At 66.8% G+C, this 27,454-nt stretch overlaps 4 protein-coding genes across 5 annotated transcripts; 3 read left to right on the top strand and 1 right to left on the bottom strand.

The window, feature by feature from the left end:
* Positions 1 to 135: 135 nt before the first annotated feature.
* On the top strand, positions 136 to 3,790 carry LOC309682726 (uncharacterized protein; the record flags this gene model as incomplete). The annotated part of the gene is made up of 8 exons (XM_082496841.1): positions 136 to 186; positions 619 to 840; positions 947 to 1,004; positions 1,716 to 1,786; positions 1,945 to 2,506; positions 2,799 to 3,246; positions 3,540 to 3,624; positions 3,709 to 3,790. 8 exons carry the CDS (start codon positions 136 to 138, stop codon positions 3,712 to 3,714), a joined length of 1,503 nt encoding a protein of 500 aa, XP_082352967.1. The 3' UTR covers positions 3,715 to 3,790.
* Positions 3,791 to 4,953: 1,163 nt separating this feature from the next.
* Positions 4,954 to 11,409, top strand: ERCC2 (ERCC excision repair 2, TFIIH core complex helicase subunit; the record flags this gene model as incomplete). The annotated part of the gene is made up of 23 exons (XM_082496839.1): positions 4,954 to 4,962; positions 5,015 to 5,182; positions 5,273 to 5,350; positions 5,431 to 5,493; positions 5,587 to 5,700; positions 5,783 to 5,899; positions 6,263 to 6,379; positions 6,467 to 6,590; positions 6,676 to 6,772; positions 6,863 to 6,996; positions 7,294 to 7,462; positions 7,968 to 8,086; positions 8,377 to 8,446; positions 8,574 to 8,643; positions 8,870 to 8,971; positions 9,061 to 9,124; positions 9,571 to 9,692; positions 9,800 to 9,892; positions 9,969 to 10,041; positions 10,125 to 10,195; positions 10,530 to 10,673; positions 10,757 to 10,900; positions 11,008 to 11,409. 23 exons carry the CDS (start codon positions 4,954 to 4,956, stop codon positions 11,098 to 11,100), a joined length of 2,355 nt encoding a protein of 784 aa, XP_082352965.1. The 3' UTR covers positions 11,101 to 11,409.
* A 1,292-nt stretch (positions 11,410 to 12,701) lies between these two features.
* Positions 12,702 to 17,676, top strand: LOC309682648 (creatine kinase M-type). The gene is made up of 8 exons (XM_082496752.1): positions 12,702 to 12,842; positions 13,935 to 14,134; positions 14,442 to 14,596; positions 14,993 to 15,125; positions 15,672 to 15,843; positions 16,373 to 16,496; positions 16,920 to 17,109; positions 17,439 to 17,676. Exons 2-8 carry the CDS (start codon positions 13,942 to 13,944, stop codon positions 17,615 to 17,617), a joined length of 1,146 nt encoding a protein of 381 aa, XP_082352878.1. The 5' UTR covers positions 12,702 to 12,842; positions 13,935 to 13,941; the 3' UTR covers positions 17,618 to 17,676.
* A 94-nt stretch (positions 17,677 to 17,770) lies between these two features.
* MARK4 (microtubule affinity regulating kinase 4) lies at positions 17,771 to 27,454 on the bottom strand. 2 transcript variants are annotated; one of them, XM_082496799.1, is made up of 18 exons: positions 27,323 to 27,454; positions 26,116 to 26,313; positions 25,426 to 25,479; positions 25,240 to 25,288; positions 25,077 to 25,142; positions 24,764 to 24,834; positions 24,225 to 24,281; positions 23,656 to 23,892; positions 23,280 to 23,399; positions 22,760 to 22,859; positions 22,547 to 22,656; positions 22,302 to 22,458; positions 21,694 to 21,908; positions 21,289 to 21,392; positions 20,929 to 21,195; positions 20,770 to 20,849; positions 19,576 to 19,620; positions 18,921 to 19,122 (listed from the first exon to the last, which is right to left on the bottom strand). In XM_082496799.1, the coding sequence occupies exons 1-18, from the start codon at positions 27,371 to 27,373 to the stop codon at positions 19,058 to 19,060; spliced, it is 2,046 nt and encodes a 681-aa protein (XP_082352925.1). In that variant the 5' UTR covers positions 27,374 to 27,454; the 3' UTR covers positions 18,921 to 19,057. The 2 variants fall into 2 exon arrangements, with proteins under 2 accessions (XP_082352924.1, XP_082352925.1); XM_082496798.1 differs by lacking the exon at positions 20,770 to 20,849 and having other exon boundaries at positions 17,771 to 19,122.

Raw genomic sequence — 27,454 nt, 5'->3', positions numbered from 1 at the left:
TGATGAGAAGGGGGTGCGGCTTGTCCCTTAGAAAGGGGTCTGGGGGGGGCGGTGGGCTCAGACCCTGCTGAGCCCCGGGACCAGGCGGGACCCCCCGCCCCAGAACGGATCCGGCCCCCCCCTCTGGTGCTGGCCATGGCTGCGCTGCTGCTGGCCACCCTCCTCGCACTGCTCTGCCCCCCGCCGGTGAGCCCGACCGCAGAGGGGTTCTGGGGGGGTCTTAGGAGGCTGGGGTAGACCCTTGGTGGTTTTTAGGGGGTCCCTGGGGGGGTCAGGGAGATCCCATGGCGCTTTGAGTGTCCCTCTGTGGTCCCCAGGGGGGTCTCAGTGTGTGTGGGGAGTTCTAGGTGGGATATTTGGGGCGGGGGGGGTTGTGGGGGTCTCGGGGGGGATGTTTGTAGTGCTGGGTGGGGAGTCCGGGGTATTCCTGTGGAGTTGGGGAGGGCTTGGGATGCTGAGGGGGTGGCCTAAGGGACCATTTTGGGGTGCTGGGGGGGGATGTTTCGGTACTGGAGGGTTCCCTGAGGGGTGTTTTGTGGTGCTGACGGGGGAGTTCTGGGGTCTGGGGAGTCCTGGGGGGGTCCCGGGGGGGTTTGGGTCGCTGAGGCCCACCTGCAGGTGCAGCTGGCCGGGGTGCTGGAACTGCGGGTGCTGTCGGCACGGGGGGGCCCGGCGGGACCTTGCGGGGGCCCCCCTTCCTGTCGCCTCGTCTTTCGCCTCTGCCTGCGGCCCCCTGGGGGGGTCGGCTGCAGCCTGGGGGTCGCCCACAGCCCCCCCGGACCTCCCCCTGCTCCAGGGGCCCCCCGCATCCTCCGCCTGCCCTTCGCCTTCCCATGGCCGGTGAGGACACCCCCCACCCCAAATCTGACCCCCCCCTCCATGGTCACTGGAGCACCGAGGGACCAGGAATCACCCCCCTAATTTTTGTCATGTCCCCCCCTCCCAGGGCACTGTCTCTCTTGTCATCGAGTCGTGGCGGCTGGAGGAGGCAAAAGGTTCTGGGGGTGAGTGGGGGGCACTTGGGGGACCCATGGGGTTCGGGGGAGTGGGGAAGTGGCAAATGGAGATCCCGGGGGGGCAAATAGGAGTCCTGGGTGGTTGGGGGGGGAATGAGGGATAAGGGGGAGCAGATCTGGGTCCCAGTGGGTAAATGGGGGGACAAACAGGGCTCAGGGGGTGGGAGCAGATGAGGGTTGGCGGGACAAAGGGGTTTTGGGGGGGCGAATTAGGGTTTGAGGGGGCAAAGAGAAGCCCTGAATTGGGGGAGTGAATTGGAATCCATGAATGGGGGGGGTCAGTTGGGGGGGGGGAGGCAGAGAGGGAGGGTTAGAGGGGAAAAGAGGGAGTCTGGGGGGGTCCGGGGGGGGCTGTGGGTGCTGACGGGTGCCCCAGGGCCCCAGGACCGGCTCTTGGGGCGCGCGGTGGCCCGGCAGCACCTCTCCCCGGGGGGTCCTTGGCGGGGAGGTGCCGGGGGGGGCCTGCGCTTCGGCACCCGCCTGCGCTGCCGCCCCCCCTCCCGTGGCCCCCGCTGTGCCCCCCGCTGCCCTCCCTGCGCCCACCGCTGCCCCCCCGCTGCTGCCTGCCGCCCCCCCCGCCGCTGCTGGCCCCCCTGCTGTGCCCGCCGTGAGTACCCGCCCTCAGGGGGGGTCCCCAGCTCCCCAGGGTGTCCCCTGGGTTTTGGGGTGCCCCTTACCCCCCCTGCTCTCTCCCCACAGGCGAGTGCCGTGAAGCCTGCACCCCCACCGGCGCTGACGGCAGCACCTGCACCAATGGGGGCACCTGCGTGGTGAGTGGGATTCGCCCACCAGGCACCATCAGCCCCTTTGTCACCCCAGGAGCCCCCCAGGATCTCCCCAGGGACCCCCTGGTGCTTCTGGGCACCCCCACATCCACACCGGGGGGGCGCCAGTACCCACCATCCCTGTAACGGCACTGCCCACACAGGGGCATGGGAGCAACACCCCGGGGCCACGCTGCGACACCCCTGGCCCGGGATGGCCACCGGCAGCACCAGAAGCACCGGCAGTGGCACCAGCAGCACCGGCAGTGAGCTTAGAAGCACCAGCGGCAGCACCGGCAGCACCAGCAGCGGCACCAGCCGCGCCAGCATTGGCCGCAGAAGCACCAGCAGCAGCACCAGCAGTGGCCCTAGAAGCACCAGCAGCACCAGCAGTGGCACCGGTGGCACCAGCGGTGGCCCTGGAAGCACCAGCAGTGATACCGGTGGCCCCAGAAGTACCAGCGGTGGCACCGGCAGCAGCAGCGATGGCCCCTGAAGCACCGGTGCCGGCACCAGCACCAGTGTCGTCAGCATCGCTTGGGTTGGCGATACCAGAGCCTCTCCCGGAGGTGCCGCCGTCCCCATGTGCTCTTGGTCCCTGCTTCAATGGCGGAGCCTGCGCCCCGGCACCTGGCGCTGGCTACACGTGCCGATGCCCTCCTGGCTTCCGCGGCTCCAACTGCGAGCGCCGTGCCGACCGCTGTGCCGACCACCTCTGCCTGCATGGTGAGTGTTCCCCATTTTCCCCACTGTCATCCCCTGAATGTGGTTCGGCACCACTGATGCCCTCCCTGGTGCGGTTTGGCACCGCTGACCCCCTCCCTGGCATGGTTCAGTGCCACTGACACCTCCCCAGCGTGTTTTGGTGCCACTGACCCCCTCCCCACCACAGTTTGGCATCCTTGACCCCCTCCCCGGCACAATTAGATGTCACTGACCCACTCCCTGGCACAGTTCAGCATTGCTGACCCCTTCCATGTCATGATTCGACATCACTGACCCCCGTCCCCGGCTGCAGGCGGCCAATGCCGGGACTTGGGTCGCGGCGGCGCCATTTGTAAATGCCGGCCGGGTTTTTCGGGGCGCCGGTGCGAGCACAACGCCGACGACTGCACCCCCAACCCCTGTGCCAACGGCGGCACCTGCCAGGATGGCGCCAACGCCTTCACCTGCTCCTGCACCCTCGGCTACGCTGGCCCTGATTGCCGCCACCGTGCCGACGCCTGCGCCTCCGGCCCCTGCCTGCACGGAGCCACCTGCTACACCCACTTCTCCGGCCACGTCTGCGCTTGTCCCCCCGGTTTTATGGGGTCCCGCTGCGAGGAGGAGGTCGGGGGGCCCCCTCCGGCCCCCCGGCGACGTCCCCCGCCGGCCCCCCTCGCCCTGGCCTGTGCCCTCCCCATCGCCCTGCTGGTGCCCGGCGTGGGGCTGGCGCTGGCAGCGCGGCGACGGCGACCCGGGGAGAGGTGAGATTTGGGGGGGGGTTGGGGACAGCACAACCCCATTTTGGGGTCTCACACCCTCGTTTTGGAGTCTGGCACCCCCATTTTGAGGTCTCACACCCTCATTTTGGCTTCCAACACCCCGTTTTGGGGTCTCACACCCTCATTTTGGGGTCTCACCTCTTCATTTGGGGGTCTCGCACCCTCATTTAGGGTCTCCCCCCGACTTTAGGGGTCTCCCCCATTTTAGGGTTTCACCCCCTCATTTTGGGGGTCTCCTCCCCCCATTTTGGGGGTCTCATGGGCTTTTCTGGCAGCAGCCGCCCGGCGGAGAGGGGGGGCCCCCCTGGCACCAGTCCACCCTGCAGGGACCACCGGCCCCCACGTGCCTCAGCCACCCGGGTGAGCCCCCCCTAGTCCCCCCGCCCCTCCCCTCTGCTCCCCCCACCCCTTCTTTAACCCCCCGTTTCTCTCCATCCCCCCCAGGTGTGACGCAGCAGTTGATGGACCCACTCAGGACCGGACCCCCCACCCGAGTTTGGGGACCCACCAATGCCGGGGGGGGGGGGGGGGGGGGGGGCTGTGCCATAAAGCTCTTTGAGATGTCTGTCATTGTCACCGTGTCCTGGCGCCCACGGGGAGGGGGGGGGGGCACACGAGTGGGAGCAGCCCACTCAAGACCAGGGAGGATGACACGGGTGGGGACACCCCACTTGGGACCGTGGGGGTGACACGGGGGGGGCACCCCACTCGGGACAGTAGGTGACACGGAGGGGACACCCCCTACAGGACAGGGGGTGGGTGACACGGGTGGGAACGCCCCACTCGGGCCGTGGTGGGGGGAGGTGACACGACTGTCCCCACGGGTCGCCTTAGCTCCGCGTCTCGGAGCTCGATTCGCCGCTCTTGGGGCTCGGCGCTCGATTGCTTCCCCCGGTTCTACCCTCACCCTGCGGGATGCGCGATGGGCAGCACGGGCGGCCAATCGGAAGGGGGAGGCGGGGCGCTCCGGCCAATGGGAGGGCGGAGCCGACCGGGGTGGGGACTGGAGGGGCGGGGCCGCGCCGGAACCGGCGGCGTGTGGAAGCGGCGGGAGCCATGAAGTGAGAAGGGGGATCCCGGGGAGGTCCCGGGGGGCGGGATCGCGGGGGGGAGGGAGGGCGGAGCGGCCACGGGAGGACCGGGATCCCCGTGGGTCCTGAGGGATGCCGGTCCCACGGGAGGGCCGAGGTCCTGATGGATCCCAGGGGGTGCTAAGCCCACGGCAGGCCGGGATCCCGCTGGATCCCGGGGGGTCCTGGACCCACGGGAGAACCCCGATCCTGATGGATCCCAGGGGTTGCCAGTCCCATGGGAGGGCCGGGATCCCCGTGGGTGCTGGGGGGGTGCTGGACCCACGCGAGGACCGGGGTCCTGATGGATCCCAGGGGGTGCCGGTCCCACCGGAGGGTCCGGATCCCCGTGGATCCCCGAGGATGCAGGACCCACAGGATGCAGGGTCCTGATGGATCCTAAGGGGTGCCAAGCCCCCGGCAGGCCAGGATCCCGTTGGATCTCGAGGGTTGCCGAGCCCACAGGAGGGCCCGTGGATCCCTGGCGACGGATCCCTGGCTGCAGAGTGGATCCCTGCCGGGGTAGCGATGGAGAGCTGAGACTGGCGGGGGGTCCCCGGGGCCGTGCCCCCCACCCCCACTGGATCCCGCCGCCATCACAGACCTGCCAAGTGGGGACATGGCATGGGTGGGCTGGGGCACCCTGATCCCCTGGTGGATGATTCCCTGGGATCAGCTAGGCGCTGAGCTCCCCGTGGGGGTGGGATCTGGTGGGATCCCTTGCCGAAATCATCCTTTCCCTCTGCAGGCTCAACATCGATGGCCTCCTGGTCTACTTCCCCTACGACTACATCTACCCCGAGCAGTTCTCCTACATGCTGGAGCTCAAGAGGACCCTGGATGCCAAGGTACAGTGGGATCTGGTGATCCCTGGCAGGATGGGATCCACCCAGCCCCTGGGGATGTCCCCGCTGGGGTGACACTGCTGCTCTGGGCAGGGCCATGGGGTGCTGGAGATGCCTTCAGGGACTGGGAAGACGGTGTCGCTGCTGTCGCTCATCGTCGCCTATCAGCGGGTGAGTGCCAGTGCCCGATCCCAACGGATTCCAGGCGATCCTGGCCTCACAATGGATCGCAGCATCTCCTCTCTTCCCAGGCCCGGCCGCTGGACGTCACCAAACTTATCTATTGCTCCCGCACGGTGCCAGAGATTGAGAAGGTGGGGTGAGGAGCTGGAGGAAAGGTTGAGGGAGCAGATCCCAGAGGGGATCCCAAGGGATTCACCTGAGCATCGCTGCCACCACTGCTGCAGGTGATCGAGGAGCTGCGGAAGCTGATGGATTTCTACGAGAAGGAGCTGGGGGAGAAGGTGCCGTTCTTGGGGCTAGCGCTGAGCTCCAGGAAGAACCTCTGCATCCACCCGGAGGTGGGCAGGGGACCAGGTGGGGTCCAGCGGTGGGGTCAGGGGGGGATCTCAGGGACACATGGTGACGGCGGAGGGGTTGCAGGTGTCCTCACTGCGCTTTGGGAAGGAGGTGGACAGCCGGTGCCTGAGCCTGACGGCCTCCTACGTGCGTGCGCAGCACCAGCGCGATGGGTCCCTGCCCACCTGCCGCTTCTTTGAGGTGAGTGATCCCACACACACCACGGGCAGCCGGGGATCCCTCCAACCCCCCCACGGGCACCCAGGGGTGTCCCACCTGCTCAAGGAGCCCCAGTGGCCCCCGGGTGCCCCTCAGTCTCCTGCCAGCTCCTGGGGTGCCCCCTGCTCCCCTTCCGGATCCCCAGCACCCGTGGGTGCCCCCCCTTTCCTGACTGGATCCCCAGAACCCTGGGGTGCCTTCCCTTCCCCACCAACCCCCCCAGTACCCTAGGGTGCCCCCCGGCCACAATCCCCCCACCCCTCCCTGGCCCCCCAGCTGCCCCCCACTCCCTGGAGGGGTCTCTCCGGGGACCTCCACCCGTCCCCTCTGGGGTCTCCCCCCCAGGAGTTCGACACCCACGGGCGCCAGGAGCCTGTCCCCTACGGCATCTACAACCTGGACGACCTGAAAGCCCACGGCCGCCAGAAGGGCTGGTGCCCCTATTTCCTCGCTCGCTACTCGGTATGGGGGTCCGGGATCTGCTCCAGGGGGGTGTCTCATCTGTCCCAAAATGTCCCTAAATGCCTGTGTCCCCCCTCTCTTTGGTAGATCCTCCACGCCAACATCGTTGTCTACAGCTACCACTACCTGCTGGATCCCAAAATTGCTGACCTGGTCTCCAAGGAGTTGGCCAAGAAGTCGGTGGTGGTCTTCGACGAAGCCCACAACATCGGTCAGCCCCGGAACCCCGGTTTTCGGGTGTCATCTGCTGTCCCTTGGGTGTGTAGTGGGGTTGACGCTGTCCCCCGTCCCCACAGACAACGTCTGCATCGATTCCATGGGGGTGAACATCACGCGCCGCACGCTGGACCGCTGCCAGGCCAATGTGGCCACGCTCCAGGCCACCATCCAGAAGTGAGCGGCTGCGTGTGTGTCCCCCTCGCCTCCCCCTTGTTGTCCCCCACACTCCCTTACACCTTGTCCCCCTCCCTTTTTCTGCCACAGGATCAAGGAGACGGATGCGCGGCGGCTGGCGGAGGAGTACCGACGCCTGGTGGAGGGGCTGCGGGAGGCTGGCGTGGCGCGGGAGACCGACCTCTACCTCGCCAACCCCGTGCTGCCCGATGAGATCCTGCAGGGTACGTGCGCCCAGAGCCTCCCCATTTCCATACTGGATGAGTGGGGGGGTCACTGAACCCCCTTTTGGGGTGGGGAGACCCCCAGAGCCCTTTGTCCTGATGTCCGCTCTGGCCGAGCGTGGGGGTCCTGCAAACCCTTGGCATCCCTTTGGTGCGCTCCCAGCCCCCTACCAGCCTCCAGTGCCCCCCCAACCTCGCACGGGCACCCTGGAGATCCCCGACCCCCTCCTTGGGGTGTGAGGGGAGCGTTGCGGGGTTCTCATCTGAGCCCCCCCTGGTGTGTTTTTCCCCCCGCAGAGGCGGTTCCTGGCAGCATCCGGACGGCCGAGCACTTTGTGGGGTTCCTGAAGCGGTTTGTGGCGTACCTGCGGGCGCGGGTGCGGGGGCCGCGGGTGGTGCAGGAGAGCCCCCCTGCCTTCCTCAAGGACCTCTACGAGAAGGTCTGCATTGAGCGCAAGCCCCTGCGGTGAGTCTGGGGGGGCTCCAGCTCCCCCTCCTCCACAAAGGGACCCATCCCCAAAGGGATATGGCCCCTGGGGTGCCACATCCCCTTCCCAGGGTGCTGTGTCCACACACCACCCCCCCCGAGTGGCCTGTAACCCTCTCAGGGTGGCCTGTGACCCCTCCCAAGGGGTTGTTCCCCATGCAGGGTTCTGTCCCCCCTCCAGGGTTGTGTCTCCCCTCCCTGGGGTGACCCTGTCCCCCTCAGAGGTGGCATTATCACTCCTTGTGGTGACAGAACACCCCTGGAATGATGTCACACCTGCCCCAGAGTGCTGTGACCCCCCCAGGGTGCCCTGTGATCCACCCCAAGGGATTATTCCCACCCCCAGGGTTGTGTCTCCCCTCCCTGAGGTGACCATGTCCCCCCCAAAGTTGGCATTTCACCTCCTTGTGGTGACACACGTGTGCGTGTGTCCCAGGTGACACATGCCACCCCCCATAAGTGACATTCCCCCCCCTCCCCGCAGGTTCTGCGCCGAGCGGCTGCACTCGCTGCTGCGGACACTGGAGATCATGGATGTGGCCGACTTCTCCGCCATCACCCTCGTCGCCAACTTCGCCACCCTCGTCAGCACCTACGCCAAGGGTGGGCACACACCCGCGTCCTTCCCCGGGGGCCGGGGAGGCGGGGGACAGTCCCCAAGCACCCCTTTTGGGGGGGGTTGGTGGTCTGAGAGCCCCCCCGGCTGTGGGGTTGGCACCCATGGGTGGGCAGTGGTCTGGAAGTCCCTGGGGGGTGGGTGGATGAGGACCCTTTTTTGGGGAGGGGGGACACCCTCTGTCCAGCTCAGGGGGGTGCTGGGTGCCCCCCATACCCCCCGGCTGGCACTGAGGGTGCTCTTCCCCCACCAAATTCTGCCCCCCCCCCCCCTCCAGGTTTCACCATCATCATCGAGCCCTTCGATGACAGGACCCCCACCATCGCCAACCCCATCCTGCACTTCAGGTGTGGGCACGGGTGGGGACACACGGGGGGTATCGTGGAGGGGACAGGGACAACAGGGACATGGGAGGGGGCAGGGATGTGGGGGGCACTGGCAGTGTCACCCCAGGTGTGTGGTGTCCCCCCACAGCTGCATGGACGCCTCCATCGCCATCAAACCTGTCTTCGAGCGTTTCCAGTCGGTCATCATCACGTCAGGGGTGAGCCGCCGTGTCCCCCATGTCCCTCATGTGTTCCCCTGTGTCCCCCATATCCCTCTTGTGTCCCCCACGTCCCTCCTACCCTGTCCCCTGTGCCCTTCTGTATCCCCCCTATCACCCCTTCCCATGTCCCCTAGTGTCCCCCCCACCTCCACATCCCCTCCAGGGCCCATCAGGGTGACCCTGTCCCCATGTCCCCTGCGTCCCCTTCGTCCCCTTCCTGCAGACTCTCTCCCCACTGGACATTTACCCCAAAATCCTGGATTTCCGCCCCGTCACCATGGCGACCTTCACCATGACACTGGCCCGGACCTGCCTGTGCCCCATGGTGAGTGGGGAGGGCTGGTGGGGGAGACAGGACCTGGCACTGGGGGGTGTTGGGGACCCTCGTGTCACCAGCATCCCCGTCCCTCGCAGATTGTGGGTCGTGGCAACGACCAGGTGGCCATCAGCTCCAAGTTTGAGACACGGGAAGACATCGGTAGGGGATGGGGACAGAGGGAGGGGATGGGGACAGGGTTATGGGGCTGGGAGGGGGACAGGGATGGGGACAGGGACAGGGTTATGGGGCTGAGTGGGACAGGGATGGGTTATGGGGCTTGGGGAGGGGACAGGGATTGGGGAAAGGGGGTTATGGGGGGGCACGGGACCCAGGGAAAGGGTTGTAGGGTTGAGGGGACAGGGGACAGGGGTGGGGACAAGGACAGGGTTATGGGGCTGGGGGGAGGACATGAATGGGTACAGGGCGATATAGGGCTTGGGAAGGGGACAAAGACGGGGTTATGGGGCTGGAGGGACCATGCTTGGGACCAGGACAGTGGCAGGACAGAAATGGGACCTGGGGGGATGTCAGGGCCAGGGGTGACAGGGACATTTGAGGTCCGGAGGGGACTTTGAGGAGCTCCATGGTGACACCCCCCATCCCAGCGGTCATCCGCAACTACGGGAACCTGCTGCTGGAGCTGTCGGCCGTGGTCCCTGATGGCATCGTCGCCTTCTTCACCAGCTACCAGTACATGGAGAACATTGTGGCCTCCTGGTACGAGCAGGTACGGCCCCGCGGTGTCCCCGCGGTGTCCTCACGGTGTGCTGGAGGTGTCCCTGAGGTGTCCATCCCCCCCCCACCACAGTGACACCCCCCCTCACCCCACGGCAGGGCATTCTGGAGAACATCCAGCGGAACAAACTCATCTTCATCGAGACGCAGGACGGCGCTGAGACCAGCATGGCACTGGAGAAGTACCAGGAGGTGGGTGGCAGCGCTCCCCGGCGGGTGTCACCGTTACTGGTGACACCCATCCCGGTGACACGGTGGTTGTCGGCAGGCCTGCGAGAATGGACGGGGTGCCATCCTGCTCTCCGTGGCACGTGGGAAAGTGTCAGAGGGCATCGATTTCGGTGAGGGACAGCCTGGCGTGGTGACGCGGTGACGCAGTGGCAGAGCATCCTGAGCAACCCCCCTTTTGCTTCCCCCCCCCCAGTGCACCACTATGGCAGAGCCGTTGTCATGTTCGGTGTCCCCTACGTCTACACCCAGAGCCGCATCCTGAAGGTGAGTGGGGACACAGCGAAGGGGGACACCCCATGGCATGGCCAGGTACACCGCGGGCACCCCGGGGACACTGCAGGGCACACAAGGGCTACAGTGGGGGGACAGTGACCACCCATGGGGCACAGTGGCCACCCTGGGGACATAGTGGGGCACCCATGGGCTACAGTGGGGGGACAGTGGCCACCCTGGGGACACAGTGGCACACCATGGGACACCGCCAGGTGCCCTGGGGCCTCCTTGTGGCACCCTGGGGACACAGTGTGACGCCCCTGGGACCGGGCCAGCTGTGTCCCCCCCAGCCACGTGTCCCCATTGTCCCCTGTGTGTCCCCCAGGCCCGCCTGGAATATCTGCGGGACCAGTTCCAAATCCGGGAGAATGACTTCCTCACCTTCGACGCCATGCGCCACGCTGCCCAGTGCGTCGGCCGGGCGCTGCGTGGCAAAACCGACTATGGCCTCATGGTCTTCGCCGACAAGGTGGGTGCCAGGTGGTGGGAGTTATTTTGGGGGGGTGTTTTGGGGGGGAAAAAGCCCGATTCCAGCCCATTTTCCACTGGCAGCGCTTCGCCCGGGCGGACAAGCGTGGGAAGCTGCCGCGGTGGATCCAGGAGCACATCACCGATGCCAACCTCAACCTGACAGTGGACGAGGCCGTGCAGGTGGCCAAGTTCTTCCTGCGCCAGATGGCTCAGCCCTTCCACCAGGTGATGGCAGACCCCCCCCAAAATGCACGTGTGTGTCCCCAACCCCTCCCAGGACCCCAACCCCTCCCAGGACCCCCCTGACTCCCCGTCCCCATGTCCCTGCGCAGGAGGACCAGTTGGGGCTGTCACTGCTGACGCTGGAGCAGCTGCGCTGCGAGGAGGTTCTGCAGCGCATCCAGCAGATTGCTCAGCAGGTCTGAGATCAGCTGGGGGGGCAAAATGGGGTGACCCCCACCCATCACCTCACCTCCCCGGCTGATGGGGGTGGGACACCCCCCAGTGCCCCCCCGATAAGCTCAGAGCGGGACTCAGGTGCTCGAGGTGGGATCTGGATCCCCCCCCACATGCTCACAGTGGGATCTGGACCCCCCCAGTGCTGGGAGCAGGAACCAGGACACCCCCCACCTCGGAGCAGGACTGCCCCCCTCAGTGGGGGACCCCGCTGGGTGCTTCCCCCACCCCTCGGGGCTGTGCAGGGTCTCTGCAATTCCCCCTTTTTTTTTGTACAAATCCCCCCAATAAAGCAGGCTTCCCCTGGCTCGGCCACCCCCGCCTCGCTGCACCCCCTCATTCGCCGCTGGGACCCCCCCCATATTCCCTGGGACCCCAACACAGGGTCATCTGTGTCCCCTGGGACCCCCATGTCCCCTAGGACCCCAATACCGGGGTCACCCCATGTCCCCTGGGACCCCATCTCCAGTGTCACCCATGTCCCCTGGGACTCCAATACTGGGGTCACACCATATCCCCTGGGACCCCCGTGTCCCCTGGGACCCCATCACCGGGGTCACCCCCCCACAGGGGACACCCCCCCTGTGCCTCAGTTTCCTCACGGGTGCTGGTGGTGTTTTTTGGGGAGGGGGTGTGTGAAGGGGTGCAGTGGCGGTCCCCACCCATGGGTGCCACCCCACTGTGTCCCTGCCGCCCGTCTCGTGCCCCCCGCTGGGGTCCCCCCGTGCCGACACCAGATCCGGGCGGGTAACAGGATCCAGCCTAAAAATACCGGGGGGGGGGGGGGGGGGGGGGGGGGAGTCATTTGGGAGGCGGGGGGGGAGGGCCGGCTTGAATTGCCCTGATCCAGCGCATCCTGCCTGGGGTCACACACCCGTGGCTGCCCCCCACCCTGTCCCGGGGGCAGCCAAGCCACTGGGGGGGGGGGGACACGATGGGGGTCCCCACCCGTGACGTGGGGGTCCCCCCACTGCTCCTGCCCCCCCCCCCCCCCCCCTCCAGCCCTCGGGAAACCCCCCACCCCCCAGGCAACCAGTGGGCTGGCAACTGGAGCAGGGTCAAGGTCAGTCCAGTGCCCACAGCCCCCCCCAACAGCCCCCATGACACCCACAGCCCCCCCCCCAGCTCCGTGGCACCTACGGCCCCTCACAGCCCTCCCCAGACCCCCCCAGACTCCACAGCCCCATGACACCCACAGCCCCCTCATGGCACCTACAGCCCCTCAGGACACCCCCCCCCCCCCCCAGCACCCACAGCCCCCCATGTCCCACCCAGGGCACACCCCCCCCCCCGGCACCCACAGCCTGTGTAATGTGGGAGCTGGTGTAACGGGAGTGGGGGGGAACACCGGTGTAACGGGGGGTATCGGGGGTGCCCGGTGTAGCGGGGGGGTCCCAGCACACCCCTCTCCGCGGCTGCGGGGGCGGCAGGTGCCGGGCCGAGCGCCCACCGGACACCTGACACCGGGGGGGGGGCGGGGGGGCGGCTCCGGGGGCGGGGGGTGGTGGTGGGGGGTCCAGAGGGTCTCCCGGTCCCCAGCAGCGGTTCTGGCAGTGCCCGGCCCCTGCCCGGTTCCGAGCTCCCCCCCGGTGCCCCCCCCATGCCGGGGGGGGGGGGGGTAGGCGGATAAAAGTCAGTGCCGCCGCTGCTCCCCGCCGCCTGCTCCGCCGGTACCGGCCTGACCCGACCCGCTCCGCCCGCGCCGCTCAAGGTAACCCCGGGACCCCCCCGGGACCCCCCGGGACAGAACACTCACACCCCCCTCCTCGGTGACACCGGTGGCCAAACCGGGACCGGACCCTCCAGAACCACCGGGACCGGACCGGAGCGCCCCCCGGTGCCACCGGGACCGGGACACCCCCCCCCCGGTACCACCGGAACCGGGACCCCCCCGGTGCCACCGGGACATCCCCTGGTGGCACCCAAACCGGGACACCCCGGTGCCACCAGGACCCCACTGGTGCCACCCAAACCGGACCCCCGGTGCCACCGGTACCACCCGAACCGGGACCCCCCCGGTGCCACCGGGACCCCCCCGGACCCCTCGGGTCACTCCCCGGGTCGTGTCCCCCCGTGTCGTCGTACCCCCCCGCCCCCGGTCCGGTCCCTCCGGGCTATAATTAGCCCGGTCCCCGTCTCGGCCAAACATGGCCCGGCCCAGCTTGGCCACGCCCCCCCGCCACGCCCTCGGCCACGCCCACTGCCCCCCCATGACCCCATGGCCATGCCGTGCCCCGGGCAGGACCGTGTCCCCTGGACTGGGCCAGGCTCCATGGCACGTCCCACCTCTCACCTTCCATTACCCACACCTCATGTCCCATGTCCCAAATCCCACCTCCCATGTCCCACGTCCTAACGTCCCACATCCCATGTCCCATATCCCACGTTGCACTTTCCATGTCCCATGTCCCACATCTAACCTCCCATGCCTCACGTTCCACCTCCCACATCCCATGTTCCATGTCCCAGATCCCACATCCCACGTCCCATATCCCATGTCTCACGTCCCACCTTCCATATCCTATATCCCACATCACACGTCCTACCTCCCATGCCTCGTCCTGTGTCCCGCCTCCCACGTCCCACATCCCATGTCCTGTGTCCCACCTCCCACATCCCACCCTCCATGTCCCACATTCCATGGCCCATGCCTCATGTCCTATATCCCTCATCCCATGTTCTGTGTCCCGTATCCCACATCCCACCTCCCACGTCCCATGCCCAGTGCCCCATCCCTTGTGCCATGCCACGCCATACCCCATGCCACGCCATGCCTCACACCATGCCCCCCCCTCTCCCGCAGCCCCACCATGCCGTTCAGCAACACCCACAACAAGTACAAGCTGAAGTTCTCAGCGGAGGAGGAGTTCCCCGACCTCTCGAAGCACAACAACCACATGGCGAAGGTCCTAACCCCCGCGCTCTACCAGCGCCTGCGTGACAAGGAGACCCCCAGTGGCTTCACCCTCGATGATGTCATCCAGACCGGCGTCGACAACCCTGGTGGGTGATGGCATGACGACCTCCCAGGGACGGAGACACGCTGACCTCCAGGTCACCCCCAGTGCCCCCATCCCAGTGCCAGACTGGGTGACCAGTTCCCAGTGCCAGAGACATGTCCCCAGTGTCAAAGTCCTGTTTCCAGTACCATACCCTGTCCCCAGTGTCACACTGGGTGCTAGTGCCCTGTCCCCAGTGCCATACTGGGTCCCCAGTGCCATACTGGGTGCTGGTGCTCTGTCCCCGGTGCCATACCCATTTCTGGTGCCAGCTGCCCCCCTGACCCCCCCCCTTCCCAATGCCCCCCCAGGTCACCCCTTCATCATGACGGTGGGCTGCGTGGCCGGGGACGAGGAGTCCTACGAGGTCTTCAAGGAGCTCTTCGACCCAGTGATCCAGGACCGCCATGGTGGCTACAAACCCACCGACAAACACCGCACTGACCTCAACCACGAGAACCTCAAGGTCACGGGACCCCCCAGGGTGCCCTGGGGGGGGGGGGAGGGATGGGGGAGGGGGCAGGGGATGCCTGTGTCCCTTTTGTGCCATGGGGTGATGTGGGGACAAGGATGGAACAGCTGGGTGATGGGGACACCTGTGTCCCCTCTTGAGCTGGGGGTGGGGGGTGGGGGGTGTGTGTGCAGGGTGAAGGGGGTGTGTCTCAGGGTCCCAGACCCCTGGGTCCCTCCAGGCCCATGGGGACAAAGGGACACGTGTCCCTTTTAGGGGATGGTGGGTGATGGAGATGGGGGTGGGGGGGGAGGTGTCCCCCTTGAGCCGGGGGGTGTGGGGGGGTGTCGGGGGGGGGGGGGGGGGGGGATGGGTGTGTGGGTGGGTGTCTGAGGCTCCTGTTTTGGGCAGGGAGGGGACGACCTGGACCCCAAGTACGTGCTGAGCAGCCGCGTGCGCACAGGGCGCAGCATCAAGGGGTACTCCCTCCCCCCCCACTGCAGCCGGGGGGAGCGCCGTGCCATCGAGAAGCTGTCCGTCAACGGTGAGGGGGGCACGGCCTAATGGGGTGTGGCACTGGAGGGGGCATGGTTTGTGGCAGGGTGTGGCCCTCCGCGGTGGGTAGGGCTTTGTTGCTGAACCTTGGGGGGACCTGGTGTGCTGCACATGGGTGAGGGTGTGGTCTGGGGTGGAGAGGAGACGTGGTTTGAGGGCACAGGGCGTGGCCAAGGTCTGGGCGTGGCCAAGGTCTGGGTGTGGCAGTTGTGTGTGGCAGCGGTATGGGTGGACCCGGGCATGGTGTGAACCTGCAGGTGCAGTGGGATTTGGGTGGAGAAGGCCGGGGTGGAGATGAATGTGAGGGGGGCGTGGTATGTGGGTGGGCGTGGTCTGTGAACAGGCGTGGTTTATGGGTGGGCACGGCAATGGGCGGTGGGCGTGGCAAAAAGGCAGTTGCCACAGCCTGGTCACACGTTGCAGGTAGCAGTCGAGGGTGTGGCAGGGTGTGATCGGTGGGGTGTGGTCTGCCGATATGTGGGTATGGTCTGTGTGGATGTGGGCGTGGCCACGCCCTGACCCCGCCCCTCCCCAGCCCTGAACAGCCTGGAGGGGGAGTTTAAGGGCCGGTACTACCCGCTGAAGGCCATGACGGAGCAGGAGCAGCAGCAGCTCATCGATGACCATTTCCTCTTCGACAAGCCGGTCTCGCCCCTGCTGCTGGCGTCCGGCATGGCCCGTGACTGGCCCGATGCCCGCGGCATCTGGTGGGGCGTGCTGGGGGGGGCATGGTCCCACTCAGGGTCGGGCAGGGGGGATGCTGGGGCCACCCACGTGTTGGGGACCCCACCTGGGAAGGGTGGGAGGTGTGGAAGGGGCACCCAGAGAGTAGGAACCCACCTGGGGGCACCCGTGTATTGGGGACCCCCTCTGGGAAGGGAGAAAGGGGCACCCAGGGAGCGGGGTCCCACCTGGGGGGGATGCTGGGGGCACCCAGAGAGTAGGGACCTAACCAGGGGGATGCTGGGGGCACCCACACATTGGGGAACCCACCTGGGAGGGGTGGAAGGGGCACCCAGAGAGTAGGAACCCACCTGGGGGCACCCATGTATTGGGGTCCCACCTGGGGTAGGGTGGGGGCAATTAGGGGCCACCCAGGGCTGTCCCACCTAGCAGAGTGCAAGGGGCACCCACCTATTTAGGTCCCACCTTGGGAGGGGCATGTAGGGGCTACCCAGATGAATATGGGGTTCCCCTGGCCACCTCTGAGGGGGTGTCATGTGTGTCCCCCTGCAGGCACAATGACAACAAGACCTTCCTGGTGTGGGTGAATGAGGAGGACCACCTCCGTGTCATCTCCATGGAGAAGGGGGGGAACATGAAGGAGGTGTTCCGGCGCTTCTGTGTCGGCCTCAAGAAGGTGGGTCAGGGGATGGGGGGGCATAGTGGGGTGTGGGGGACACTGGGGACATGGGGGGACTTGGGGAGAATTGCACCCTTGGAGGACATGGGGAGGATGTGGGAGATACAGGGGGCATGGAGGGTGTTGGGGCATGGAGGGGCTTTGGGGACACAGGGTGACATGGGGGTGTTACAGAGGACATGGAGGGTCTTGAGGACGGGGGCAAATAACGGTCGAGGGGCAGTGGGGGACACAGAGGGGCACAGGAGTACATGAAGGACACTGGGGGCATGGTGGGGAAAGGGGACAAGGGCACATTTTGGACACTGGGGTGTCCTGGAAGGGTGGTGGCAGTGGTACCCACAGGGTGGGGGTCAGGATGGCGGTTGCTGGGGACACCCAGTCCCACGTATGTGTGTCCCCATGTGTGTCCCCCCCCAGATCGAGGAGATCTTCAAGAAGGCAGGCCACCCCTTCATGTGGACGGAGCACCTGGGCTACATTCTGACCTGTCCCTCCAACCTGGGGACAGGGCTACGGGGGGGCGTCCACGTCCGCCTGGCCAAGCTCAGCCAGCACCCCAAGTTCGAGGAGATCCTCAAGCGCCTCCGCCTGCAGAAACGCGGCACAGGTGGGGATGGGGGACAGGGGACATGGGGCACAGGGGGACATGGGGATAAGGGGACATAGGGATGTGGGATAGGGAACATGGGGCAGGCACAGGTTGGCACAAAGATGAGGAGAACATGGGGACAGCAGGACATGGGGTGCAGGTGAGCACAAGGATGAGCAGGACATGGGGACGCGGGGTGCAAAACACACAGTGATGAGGAGATACAGGGACACGACACGAGGGGGTGGAACGTGGGGCACAGGGCCATGGGGGACAGAGGGCACAGGCGGGCTTGGGGACACGGGTGCCATGGGGTGCTGATGTCCCCCTGTGTCATCCTCCCCCAGGTGGGGTGGACACTGCGGCCGTGGGCGCCGTCTTCGACATCTCCAATGCTGACCGCTTGGGCTTCTCGGAGGTGGAGCAGGTGCAGATGGTGGTGGACGGGGTGAAGCTCATGGTGGAGATGGAGAAGAAGCTGGAGCAGAACCAGTCCATCGACGACATGATCCCTGCCCAAAAATAGGGGACACCCCCCCACCACCAGGACTGGCCTCAATAAACACTGCTGGTCCCCACTGTGAACCCATGTCTCCTGACCCACATACATATGGGGGATCCCCCCACCCCCAGTAGTGGGATTTTGGGTTGGGGGGGGGGGTACTGATGGCAACACCAACAGGTTTCCTATGTTTATTGGGGGGGTCGAGGTACAGACTGGGGCAGGAATAACTTAAAAATGTGCTGGGGAAGGGTCTGGGGGTGGTCGGGGGGGTGACACCGGAGCCCCAGGCTGTATTTACAGGCTGTACAGGGCTGGGGGACAAGGGGACAGTCCCCTGGCGGGGGGGGAGTCCAGGAGCCCCGGGGATGCAGCCGCAGCTTGGAGACACAGGGGTGAGGATCAAGGAGGGGGCTGGAGGTGACATAGAGCCCTGAATCCAGGAGCTGAGGGACACCAACGTTCCAGAAAATGATGTCCCCACGCTGGTAGTCCCTGGGGTCCCAGAGCTGGTGGACCCCAAGGTCTTGGCACCAAGGTCCCCAAGCTGGTGGACACTGGGGTCCCGGAGCTGATGTCCCCAACGTCCCCAAGCTGGTGGACCCCAAGGAGTTGGCACCAATGTCCCCAAGGTCCCAGAGCCAGGGGCTGCTGCAGTCCCAGATCCGATGGCCCCACAGATAGCCAAGGGGTCCTGGACCACCCGGGGGGCACCACAGGTCCCCAAGCTGCCGCAAGCCTCCAGCCGCTGGTGCTGATGTCTCTGAGGGGCTGCTGGAGCCGAGGCAGCCCCTCGGGTGGGGCCTGGATCCCAGACAGCCCCCAGAGGGGGTCCCCGGGGCTGCTGCATCCCTCGGCGGGGGGGGGGGGGGGGGGCCTGGATCCATCACAGACCCCCAGTGCCAATAAAGCTCCTGGCAGGGGAGGGAGGAACCCAGTGCTGACGCAGCTCCAGGTGCCAGATCCAGTGCATCCTTGAGGGGGGGGGGTTGTCCCAGTGCCGACGCAGCCCTGGGTGTCAGCTCTGGTGCGTCCTGGGGGGGCCCCAGAGTCAATGCAGCCCTGGGTGCTGGATCCGGTGCATCCTTGGGGGGGTCCCGGTGCCGCTGCAGGCCCAGATCCCAGCTCCGGCGCATCTCTCCCCCCCCACCAGGGAGGGATGCAGCCCTCGAGGCAGGGGTCACAGCTCCGGTCCCTAGAGCTGGAGCTGACCGGCCACACGTGCCAAAGTGGCACGGAAAGCGCCGGCAGTGCCGGCCAGGCGCCGGAAGAGCACGCCATGGAGGCCGAGGCGCTGAAGCCGGCAAACCTCGGCCTCAAAATGGCAGAAGTGCTCGCTGGGGCCCCGGTCGTGGGTGCAGGAGAGCAGGAAGGGCTGGGGCTGGCGCGCGCGGCAGCCGGCCGAGAGGGTGGCCTGCCGCAGCGCCGCCATCACCGCCTCGGCCGGCCGGGCACTCGTCACCTTCACATGCCAGGGGCATCGGAGCAGCCGGGGTTCGGCTTCCTTTTGATCCCAAGGTAGATGGCAACTGCAAGGGGAGGGGGGCAAAAAGGCGGGTGTGGGGTGGGCAGGGAGCTGGCAAGCTATGAGGCATTGGGAGGGGTGGGTGTGGTGTGGGGAGGTAGGCTATGGGGCGGGTATGGGGCCTATGGGGCACTAGGAAGGGGGGATATGACACGGGCAGGGGGCTATGGGGCACCAGGAGGGGTGTGCATGGTGTGGGCAGGGGGCTATGGGGCTGGTATGGGGGCTATGGGGCACCAGGAGGGCTGGGTACAGCGGGAGCAGGGGGCTATGGGGTAGCAGGGGGGATATGGTGTGGGCAAGGGGAACCAGAGGTGGGTTATGGGGGCTATGAGGCAGAGAAGGGGGTGTACGTCATGGGCAGGGGGCTATGGGGTGGGTATGGGTGCTATGGGGCACAGGGCGGGTCTGGGGAGCACCCGCAGGTCAGGGGGCACCCGGGGACATCAGCACCCACCTTGTGAGCGCAGGTCCCCCGATTCTCTCAGGTTCGTCTGCGACCCTGGGGGAGGACGGGGGGGCATATGTCAGGGGTGGGACCAGGATGGGGCACCAAGCTCCCCCACACCCCCTAATTTTGCACCCACTTTGGGAGGTACTGCCCTCCTTTGGGGTGACTGATGGAGGGGGGGCTGTTCCCCACCATGGGGTCACTGTGCCCCCCCCAAAACTATGCCCAATTTCGGGGGGGAGGGGGACACGGACATGACGGACACGACAGTCCCCAGTTTGCGGGACACCATCCACTGAGGTCATGCCCCTTGGGGGGGGGCATCACCCCAATTTGGGGGGGGCATGTTGTACCCCCAGCTCGAGGCACATCACCCCCCGCCACAGGAAGATGCCCGTTTGGGGCGGGGGAAAATTCTCCACCCCCCTGGGTCATACCTGTTTTAGGGGGTGGGAGGGGCACCTCCCCCCCTCAAAGCTGTGCCCAATTTGGGGGGGCACCACCCACCACCCCCACCAACCTCACATCCATTTTGGGGGGAGGGTGTCATCACAGCCATACCCCCCACCCCCCCAAACCCCACGGCGGCAGCAAAGGCTGAGAAGCAGAAAGAGAGAAGGGACAGGAGCAAAGCGAGGCGGGCACTGGTGGCACCAGGACAGGCACTGGTGGCACCGGGGTGGGCACTGGTGGCACCAGGTCAGGGCCAGGGTGGTACTGGAGTGGGCACTGGGACATGTGCCAGTGGAACTGGGAAAAACACTGGTGGCACAAGGACAGACATTGGGACAAACACCGGGGTGGATACTACTGGCACCGAGATAGACCCTGGGACAAACACCAGCAGCACCAGGACAAGCACTGCAGTAGACACTGGTGGCACCGGGATGGACACTAGGACAAACACTGGTGGCACCAGAACAGGCACCACAGTGGACACTGGTGACACTGGGACAAACACCGGCAGCACCAGGACAGGCACTGCGGTGGACACCGGCGGCACCAGGACAGGCACTGCGGTGGACACCGGCGGCACCAGGACAGGCACTGCGGTGGACACCGGCGGCACCAGGACAGGCACTGCGGTGGACACCGGCGGCACCGGGATGGACACTGAGACAAACACCGGCAGCACCAGGCCAGGCACCGGGGCAAGCGCCGGCAGCACTGGGCCAAGCGCCGGTGACACCAGGCACTTACTGATTTTGGCTCCTGGCGGCGTGGGGGTGCCCGAGACGCACCTATTAGAGCTCTGCCGCTTAGAGGGGTCAAGAGTGACCCTGGAAGAGAGAAGAGGGAGTGAGGAAGACAACAGCGGCGGTGCTGGCGGTGCTGGCGTGGTGCCCACGGCCCCCTCACCTGCGGGTCAGCTTGGAGGTCAGCTTGCTGAAGAGGTTGGAGGTGGCCCGCGAGCGGCTCTGGGGCAGCGGTGAGGCCTCGGGTGCCAGCGGCGGGGAGGCAGGGGGGCCGTTGGGACCCCCGACCGTTCGCCGGTCCCGCACTTGCCCGCCGTGGAAGGTGCTGCGGACGGTGGTGCCCCGCGCCAGGCGGGCCCGCTCCGAGGAGGCGGTGGCGGCGATGCTGTGGCTGGAGGGTGACGCCGGTGGCACCCGGCCAGCGATGGAGCTGCGGTGGAAGGCAGGAGGTGTTAAGGCGGGTGTGTGCAGAGGGGAAGAGACGGGATGGGACCCCCCCAGGGGTCACCCATGCCACCCCGACCTGTTCTCCTTGCCGTTCGGCAGCAGTGCATGGCGGTCAGTGCCTGGGCGCTCGGTGCAGACGTAGGTGTTCCGGCGTGCCATCACGCTCGAGGGCAGGTTGTTCTGCAAAGCACCGGGCGCCTATCCCCGTCAGCACTGGGGTGCCCCCAGCCCCATCTCCCAGTGCCACGGGTGCCCCCCACCCTGCTCCCCACCTCCATGGGTGCTCCCAGCCCCCCAGGCACCCCCACCCTGCTCTCCCAGCCCCACAGGTGAGCACAGCCCCATTTCCCAGCCCCATGGGTGCTCCCACCTCCATGGGTGCCCCCCAAACCTGCTTCCCAACCCCACGGGTGCCCCCAGCCCCATCTCCCAGCCCAATGGCTGCCCTCCACCATGTTCCCCCAGCCACATGTGTACCCACCGTGTTGATGGCACCATCCTTGTGCCGCTCGGGGATCTCGGACTTGTTGGGGTTGTTGGCGCTGCTGACCATGGGGCTGGAAGGAGGCATCCCGCGCCCGCTGCCCCCCACACTGCAGCTGGCCTTGCGGGTGGGCATGCGCTCTTCCTTCAGCTCCGTATCGCCCGCGCTGGTGGGGCTGCGCTTGGGGTGCATGGGCACCGGCGAGGGGCCGCCTGTGGGCGGGGGAGGGGGGATTTTGTGGGGTACCCCTGGACCCCAGCCACCCCCTTGTGTATGGGAGAGAGTGCACACCCTGCCCTGCGCCCCATAGGCATGGAACCCACCCCCACTCTGCGCCCCACAGACATAAGACTGAGTGTCCACCCCACAGGCATGGGGCCTACCCTCTCCTGCACCCCATGGACATGTGACCAGGGGCCCACCCCACTCTGCGTCCCACAGGCATGAAGCCCAACCTCCCCTGTGCCCCACAGACATGGGACTGGATGTCCACCCCACTCTGTGCCCCAAGGACACAGAGCCCACCCCACCAGCAGGATGCCCACCCAGCCCTGCAGACATGGTGCCCACCCCAGGGACAGCCCCAGGGACAGGGGGACACTCACAGAAGTCGCTGTGCCGCCGCTGCCGGTGGTAGGTGGTAGCACCACGCTGGCTCTTGCCATGCGAGGATGCCTTGCCGGTGCCGTTGGCTGCCTCGCTGGGTGCCCGCACCCGGGCCAGGGAGAGGCTGCTGCCCGTACGTGACTCGCCTGCCTCCACCTGTGGTGAAAGCACCCGTCACCGGCCCTGCCCGGCATCCCGGGGAGGTATCAGCGATGCCACCACGCTGCTGCTGTTACCACCTCACCTCGTTCTTCCTGCCCAGCAGGAGGTAAGTGGCCGTAACCTCGTTGTACTTCTGGTTGCTGAGGGACTCCTTAATCTCCTCCCGGGTGTAGCCCATGCCCACCATCACCTCTGCGGGCAGTGGGGACAGTGAGGGGACAACACCGGTACCTGGGGTGCAGCAGACACCCCCCCTCCCCCCCCCCCCCCCCCCAGGGTGGCACCATGCCCTCACCGATGCGCTTGGCGTCCCCAAAGTCCTCCTCAGGTTCCTTGTAGGGTTTCAGCTCATCGCCCTCGTAGCCGATGTTGATCCACTTGTCCTTCATGATTTGCTGCAGGGCACCGGGGTGGGGTGGGGGCGACGTGGGGGCCACCATCAGTGACACGGGTGTCACTAAGGGTGACGCAAGCACATAGCAGGCACAGGGCACCCCCCTGAACAGCTCTACCCCCCTCCTCCAACGATGCCACCCCAGTGTGTCCAGCCCCAGCAGCTCCAGCTGCATCCCTCCTGTTCACAGGTGCTGCCACTGTGTCATTAACCCTGGTGCTAATTAAGCTAATTAAGAGCACCAGGGAAGGGGGAACACGCGGGGTGGGGAGTGGGGTGGCAGGGGGGGGATGTGCCCCACGGGGGTGGGACAGTGGCTGTCCCAGCTGTGCCAGCCCCAGCCCTGTGTCGTCATAGTCCCCCCAACAAGCCCTCTGCCCCCCCAGTGTCCCCCTCCCTGCCCCGGGACCCCTCGCCTCACCTCCAGGGTGCAGCGCTTGGCCGGGTTCAGCACCAGGAACCGGCGCAGGATGTTCTCGCAGTCAGTTGACATGTAAAAGGGCACCCGATATTTGCCCCGCAGCACCCGCTCCCGCAGCTCCTGGGCAAGGGGACACACACACGGGTCACCGAGACGGGGGGACACAACGACACCCACCTCCTGGCATGGCCACCGTCCCCACCACGGGCGTGGGGGTACAAGGACAGGCACAGGAGCAGCAGTTTGGGGTCGGTACTGTCCCCCTGCTGCGCACAGAATGGAGGAGGGGAGGGGGGACAGGGTGGGGGGATCCCCATCCAGGGAGGGGACAGGACGGGGCCGGGTGACAGGAGGGGACACCCTCCCCGCTGCCCACCTTGAGGTTGTGGCCATCAAAGGGCAGGGAGCCGCTGACCAGCGTGTAGAGGATGACACCCAGGCTCCAGATGTCCACCTCGGGGCCGTCGTATTTCTTGCCCTGGAAGAGCTCGGGGGCGGCATAGGGGGGGGACCCGCAGAAGGTGTCCAGTTTGGAGCCCAACGTGAACTCGTTGCTGAACCCAAAATCGGCGATTTTGATGTTGGCGTCAGCGTCCAGCAGCAGGTTCTCCGCCTGCGGGCAGCATGGACAGGGGATGGCGAGGCAGGCACTGTGTCCAGCACGCAGGGCCACCGGGGTGGGCACCGCATCAGGCACGGGGACACTGGGATGGGGGCATGGGGACAAAAGGACAGGGACCGCATCTGGTATGGGGACACCAGGACGGGGACACTGAGACAGGCACTGCATCGGGCATGGTGACACCGGGACTGGGACCGTACCATGTGGCACAGGGACACCAAGAATGACATGGCATGGGAGACTGCCACTGCATGCCCCCCCACCCACCCCCTGCCCGGTGCTACCCCCCGCTTGGGGACACTGCAGGGCCACCCACGACCCACCTTGAGGTCCCGGTGGACGATGTTTTTCTGGTGGCAGTAGTGCACAGCCGAGACGATCTGGAGACAGGGCGAGCATCAGCACAGTGTCACCAGCTGTCCCCACTGTCACCGGTGTCCCCCGCCACCTCCACATTGCCCTCCCTCAGCCTCCCATCCCACCCTGATCGATGCTGCAGCCGGTGGCCCCTGGGCGGGGATCGATCCTGCCCACATGTGGCCACCACGTGCCAGCCCCTCCCCACAGCCACCCCTCCACAGAGATGGCCAATCCCCCCCGCTGTCCCCAACCCCTCCCATGATGTCCCTCCCATGTCCCCAACCCCCCCACGATGTCCCCAGCCCCATGCCAGCCTCCCCACTGTTCCCAGCCCCCACTGTCCCCAACACCCCCACGACGTCCCTAGCCCCCATGATGTTCCCCTCCGTGTCCCCAGCCCCACACCATGCCCCCAACCACCCCACAATGTCCCCCACGATGCCTCCACCATGTCCCCAGCCCCATGCCAGCCGCCCCCCAACTGTCCCCAGCCCCCTCCCACCTGTCTGAACTTGGCCCGCGCCTCCTTCTCCTTCATCCTCCCGTGGGACACGAGGTAGTCGAACACTTCACCTGTGGGGACACCCATGGGTGCCCGTGCGCGCCCCCCCCCCCAGGCACAGCTCATCCCCAGCCTCACCAACACACCGCCCCCCCCAACATGTGGGTATTGTGCCCTGCACCCAGACCCCCATGTGTCCTCCCTGGACCCCACCCCAGCACCCTGGGGTGCACCCAGGTGGGGCACAGCCCCTGGGAGGGGTGCAGGACCCACAAGGGAGGAGGGGGGGGTGACCTGAGGGGGAAGGTCTCACCGGCACTGGCATACTCCATCACCAGGTACAGTGTCTTCTCTGTCTCGATGACCTCAAACAGTTTAACTGGGGGGGGGAGAAGGGAGGAAGGGGAAGGGGGTAAGCACGGGCACCCACGGGTGTGTGTCCCCCCGTCCCCACCACGGCGGGGAGTCCCACTCACCGATGTTGGGGTGATTCAGACCCTTCATGATACGAACTTCCCGGAAGAGCTGCGTGGAGGGGGCAGCGGGGGGGCACAGGCATTAGCGGGGGGGCACACGGACCCCCCACCAAACCCCCTCAGTGTGCCAAGGGGGGGTCCCTCCCACCCTGTGCCCCTCCCCACCCGCCCTGGAGTGTCCCCCACCTTCTGGAGGCTGGTGGGGTTCAGCTGCGTCTTGTCAATGATTTTTATGGCCACCTGGGAAATAACCGGTGGGGGTGGGGGGTGGGGGGGGTGAGGGGGGGACATGGGGAGGGGCAGTGCTGCCCGTTACCCCCAGAACCCCCCCCTGCAATTCTCCCCCCAGTTGCCACCACAGGGGTGCCCAGCTCCCTCCAGGCTCCCCCCATAACCTCCCTGGAAGCACCCACCTACCCCTGGACCCCTGTTTCTCCTGCCAGCTCCTTCCAATTACCCCCCCCATCTCACCCCAGGCCCCTCTGTCTCCCTCCAGTTGCCCCCCAGGCCTCCCAACTCCCCTCAGCTCTGTCCCATCCCCTCTAGGGCCACCCCAGCCCCCTCCCATCACCCCCAGGGACACCCCAGGCCCCTCCTTTTGCCCCCAGGAACCCTCCAAGACCCTGCAGCCCCCCCAGGCCCCTCCCTTCACCCCCACGACCCCCCCCAAGACCCCTCAGCCCCTTCCCATCACCCCCAGGGACCCCCGAAGACCCCCCAGCTCCCTCCCAGGCCCCCTGGGACATCCCAGCCCCAACTCATCACCCCCAGGGAACCCCCAGGCTCCTCCCTTCACCTCCAGCACCCCCCCAAGACCCCTCAGGCCCCTCCCATCACCCCCAGGGATCCTCCAGGACCACCCTGCACTGGTCCCACCTCTCGGCCGGTGAGGATGTGCCGGGCCAGCTTGACCTTGGCGAAATTGCCCTTGCCGATGGTGCGCAGGAGGCGGTAGTTGCCGATGTGGGGCTGCTCCTCAGGGCAGGAGGCGATGGAGTTGCGGCAGCGGGCGCCCAGCGAGCGGCTGGACCAGGCCGAGCCCTTCTCCGAGCGGCTGCCCCCCAGGCCCGCAAGCTGGGGGGGATGATGCAAATGGCTGAGACCTCCCCAGCTCATCACAGGGGTGCCCAGTGTGGCTGACACCCCCCCAGCTCATCACAGGGGTGCCCAGTGTGGCTGACACCCCCCCCAGCTCATCACAGGGGTGCCCAGTGTGGCTGACACCCCCCCCAGCTCATCACAGGGGTGCCCAGTGTGGCTGACACCCCCCCCAGCTCATCACAGGGGTGCCCAGTGTGGCTGACACCCCCCCCAGCTCATCACAGGGGTGCCCAGTGTGGCTGAGAACCCCCCCAGCTCATAAGTGTGCCCGGCGTGGCTGAGATGTCCCCCAGCTCATCACAGGAGGACCCGGTGCTGCTGAGACCCCCCCCAGCTCAGCACACTGGTGCCCTCCCCAGCACCCAAAGGCCCCCCCGGGGTGGGGGCGGATCCGGCCTGACCGGCTTCGGGGCTGCGTCCCAGCCTCACCCACGGGTGCCTGGACGCCTGGGTGTCCCTGCCCCCCCACCTCCCCGGGATGTCTGGGTGTCCCCCGACGGTGTCCAGGGGCTCTGCAGGCCCTACTGTGTCTCCCCCAGTCACACCAGTACCCACCCCCCCTTCCCTGTTCCCGCTTACTGGTGGCCCCCGGTAGCCCCGGTACAACCCAGCAGCCCCCTCCCGCTCCTCCGGTACAACCTAGCCCCCCCTCGGTGTTTCCCCCACTACAAACCGACCAATCCCGGTGCCCCTCCGGTACAGCCCGGCCCTCCCCGGTACAACCGAGCTCCCTCCAGTGTTCCCCCGGGTACAACCGATCCCCCCCGGTACCTCCGGTACAAACCTGCCTCTCCCAGTACAACCCGCCCCCCCCCCCCCCTGCCCTCCCTGTACAAACCGACACCTCCCCCCCAGTACAACCGGGGCCCTCCTAGGTACAACCGGGCCTCTCCCGGTACCCCCCCGCTACAAATCCGATTTCCCCCCGGTACCTCCGGGCCCACTCCCGGTACAACCCGCCCCCTCTCTCCCCCCCACTCACCGTGTCCGCGTTCCGCTCGTTCCCCGCCGCCAGGGCGGAGCGCGAAGACATCTTGACCGGCGGGGCTCGGGCAGGCCCGGGCCGGGCCGGGCCGGGCGCACCGGGCGCGGCCGCTACCAGCGGCTCATGGCC

This window comes from Vanellus vanellus (assembly GCF_965231255.1).
Source record: "Vanellus vanellus genome assembly, chromosome: 31".
Classification (NCBI taxonomy): Eukaryota; Metazoa; Chordata; class Aves; order Charadriiformes; family Charadriidae; genus Vanellus; species Vanellus vanellus.
This window is presented reverse-complemented; position numbering and strand designations above follow the sequence as displayed.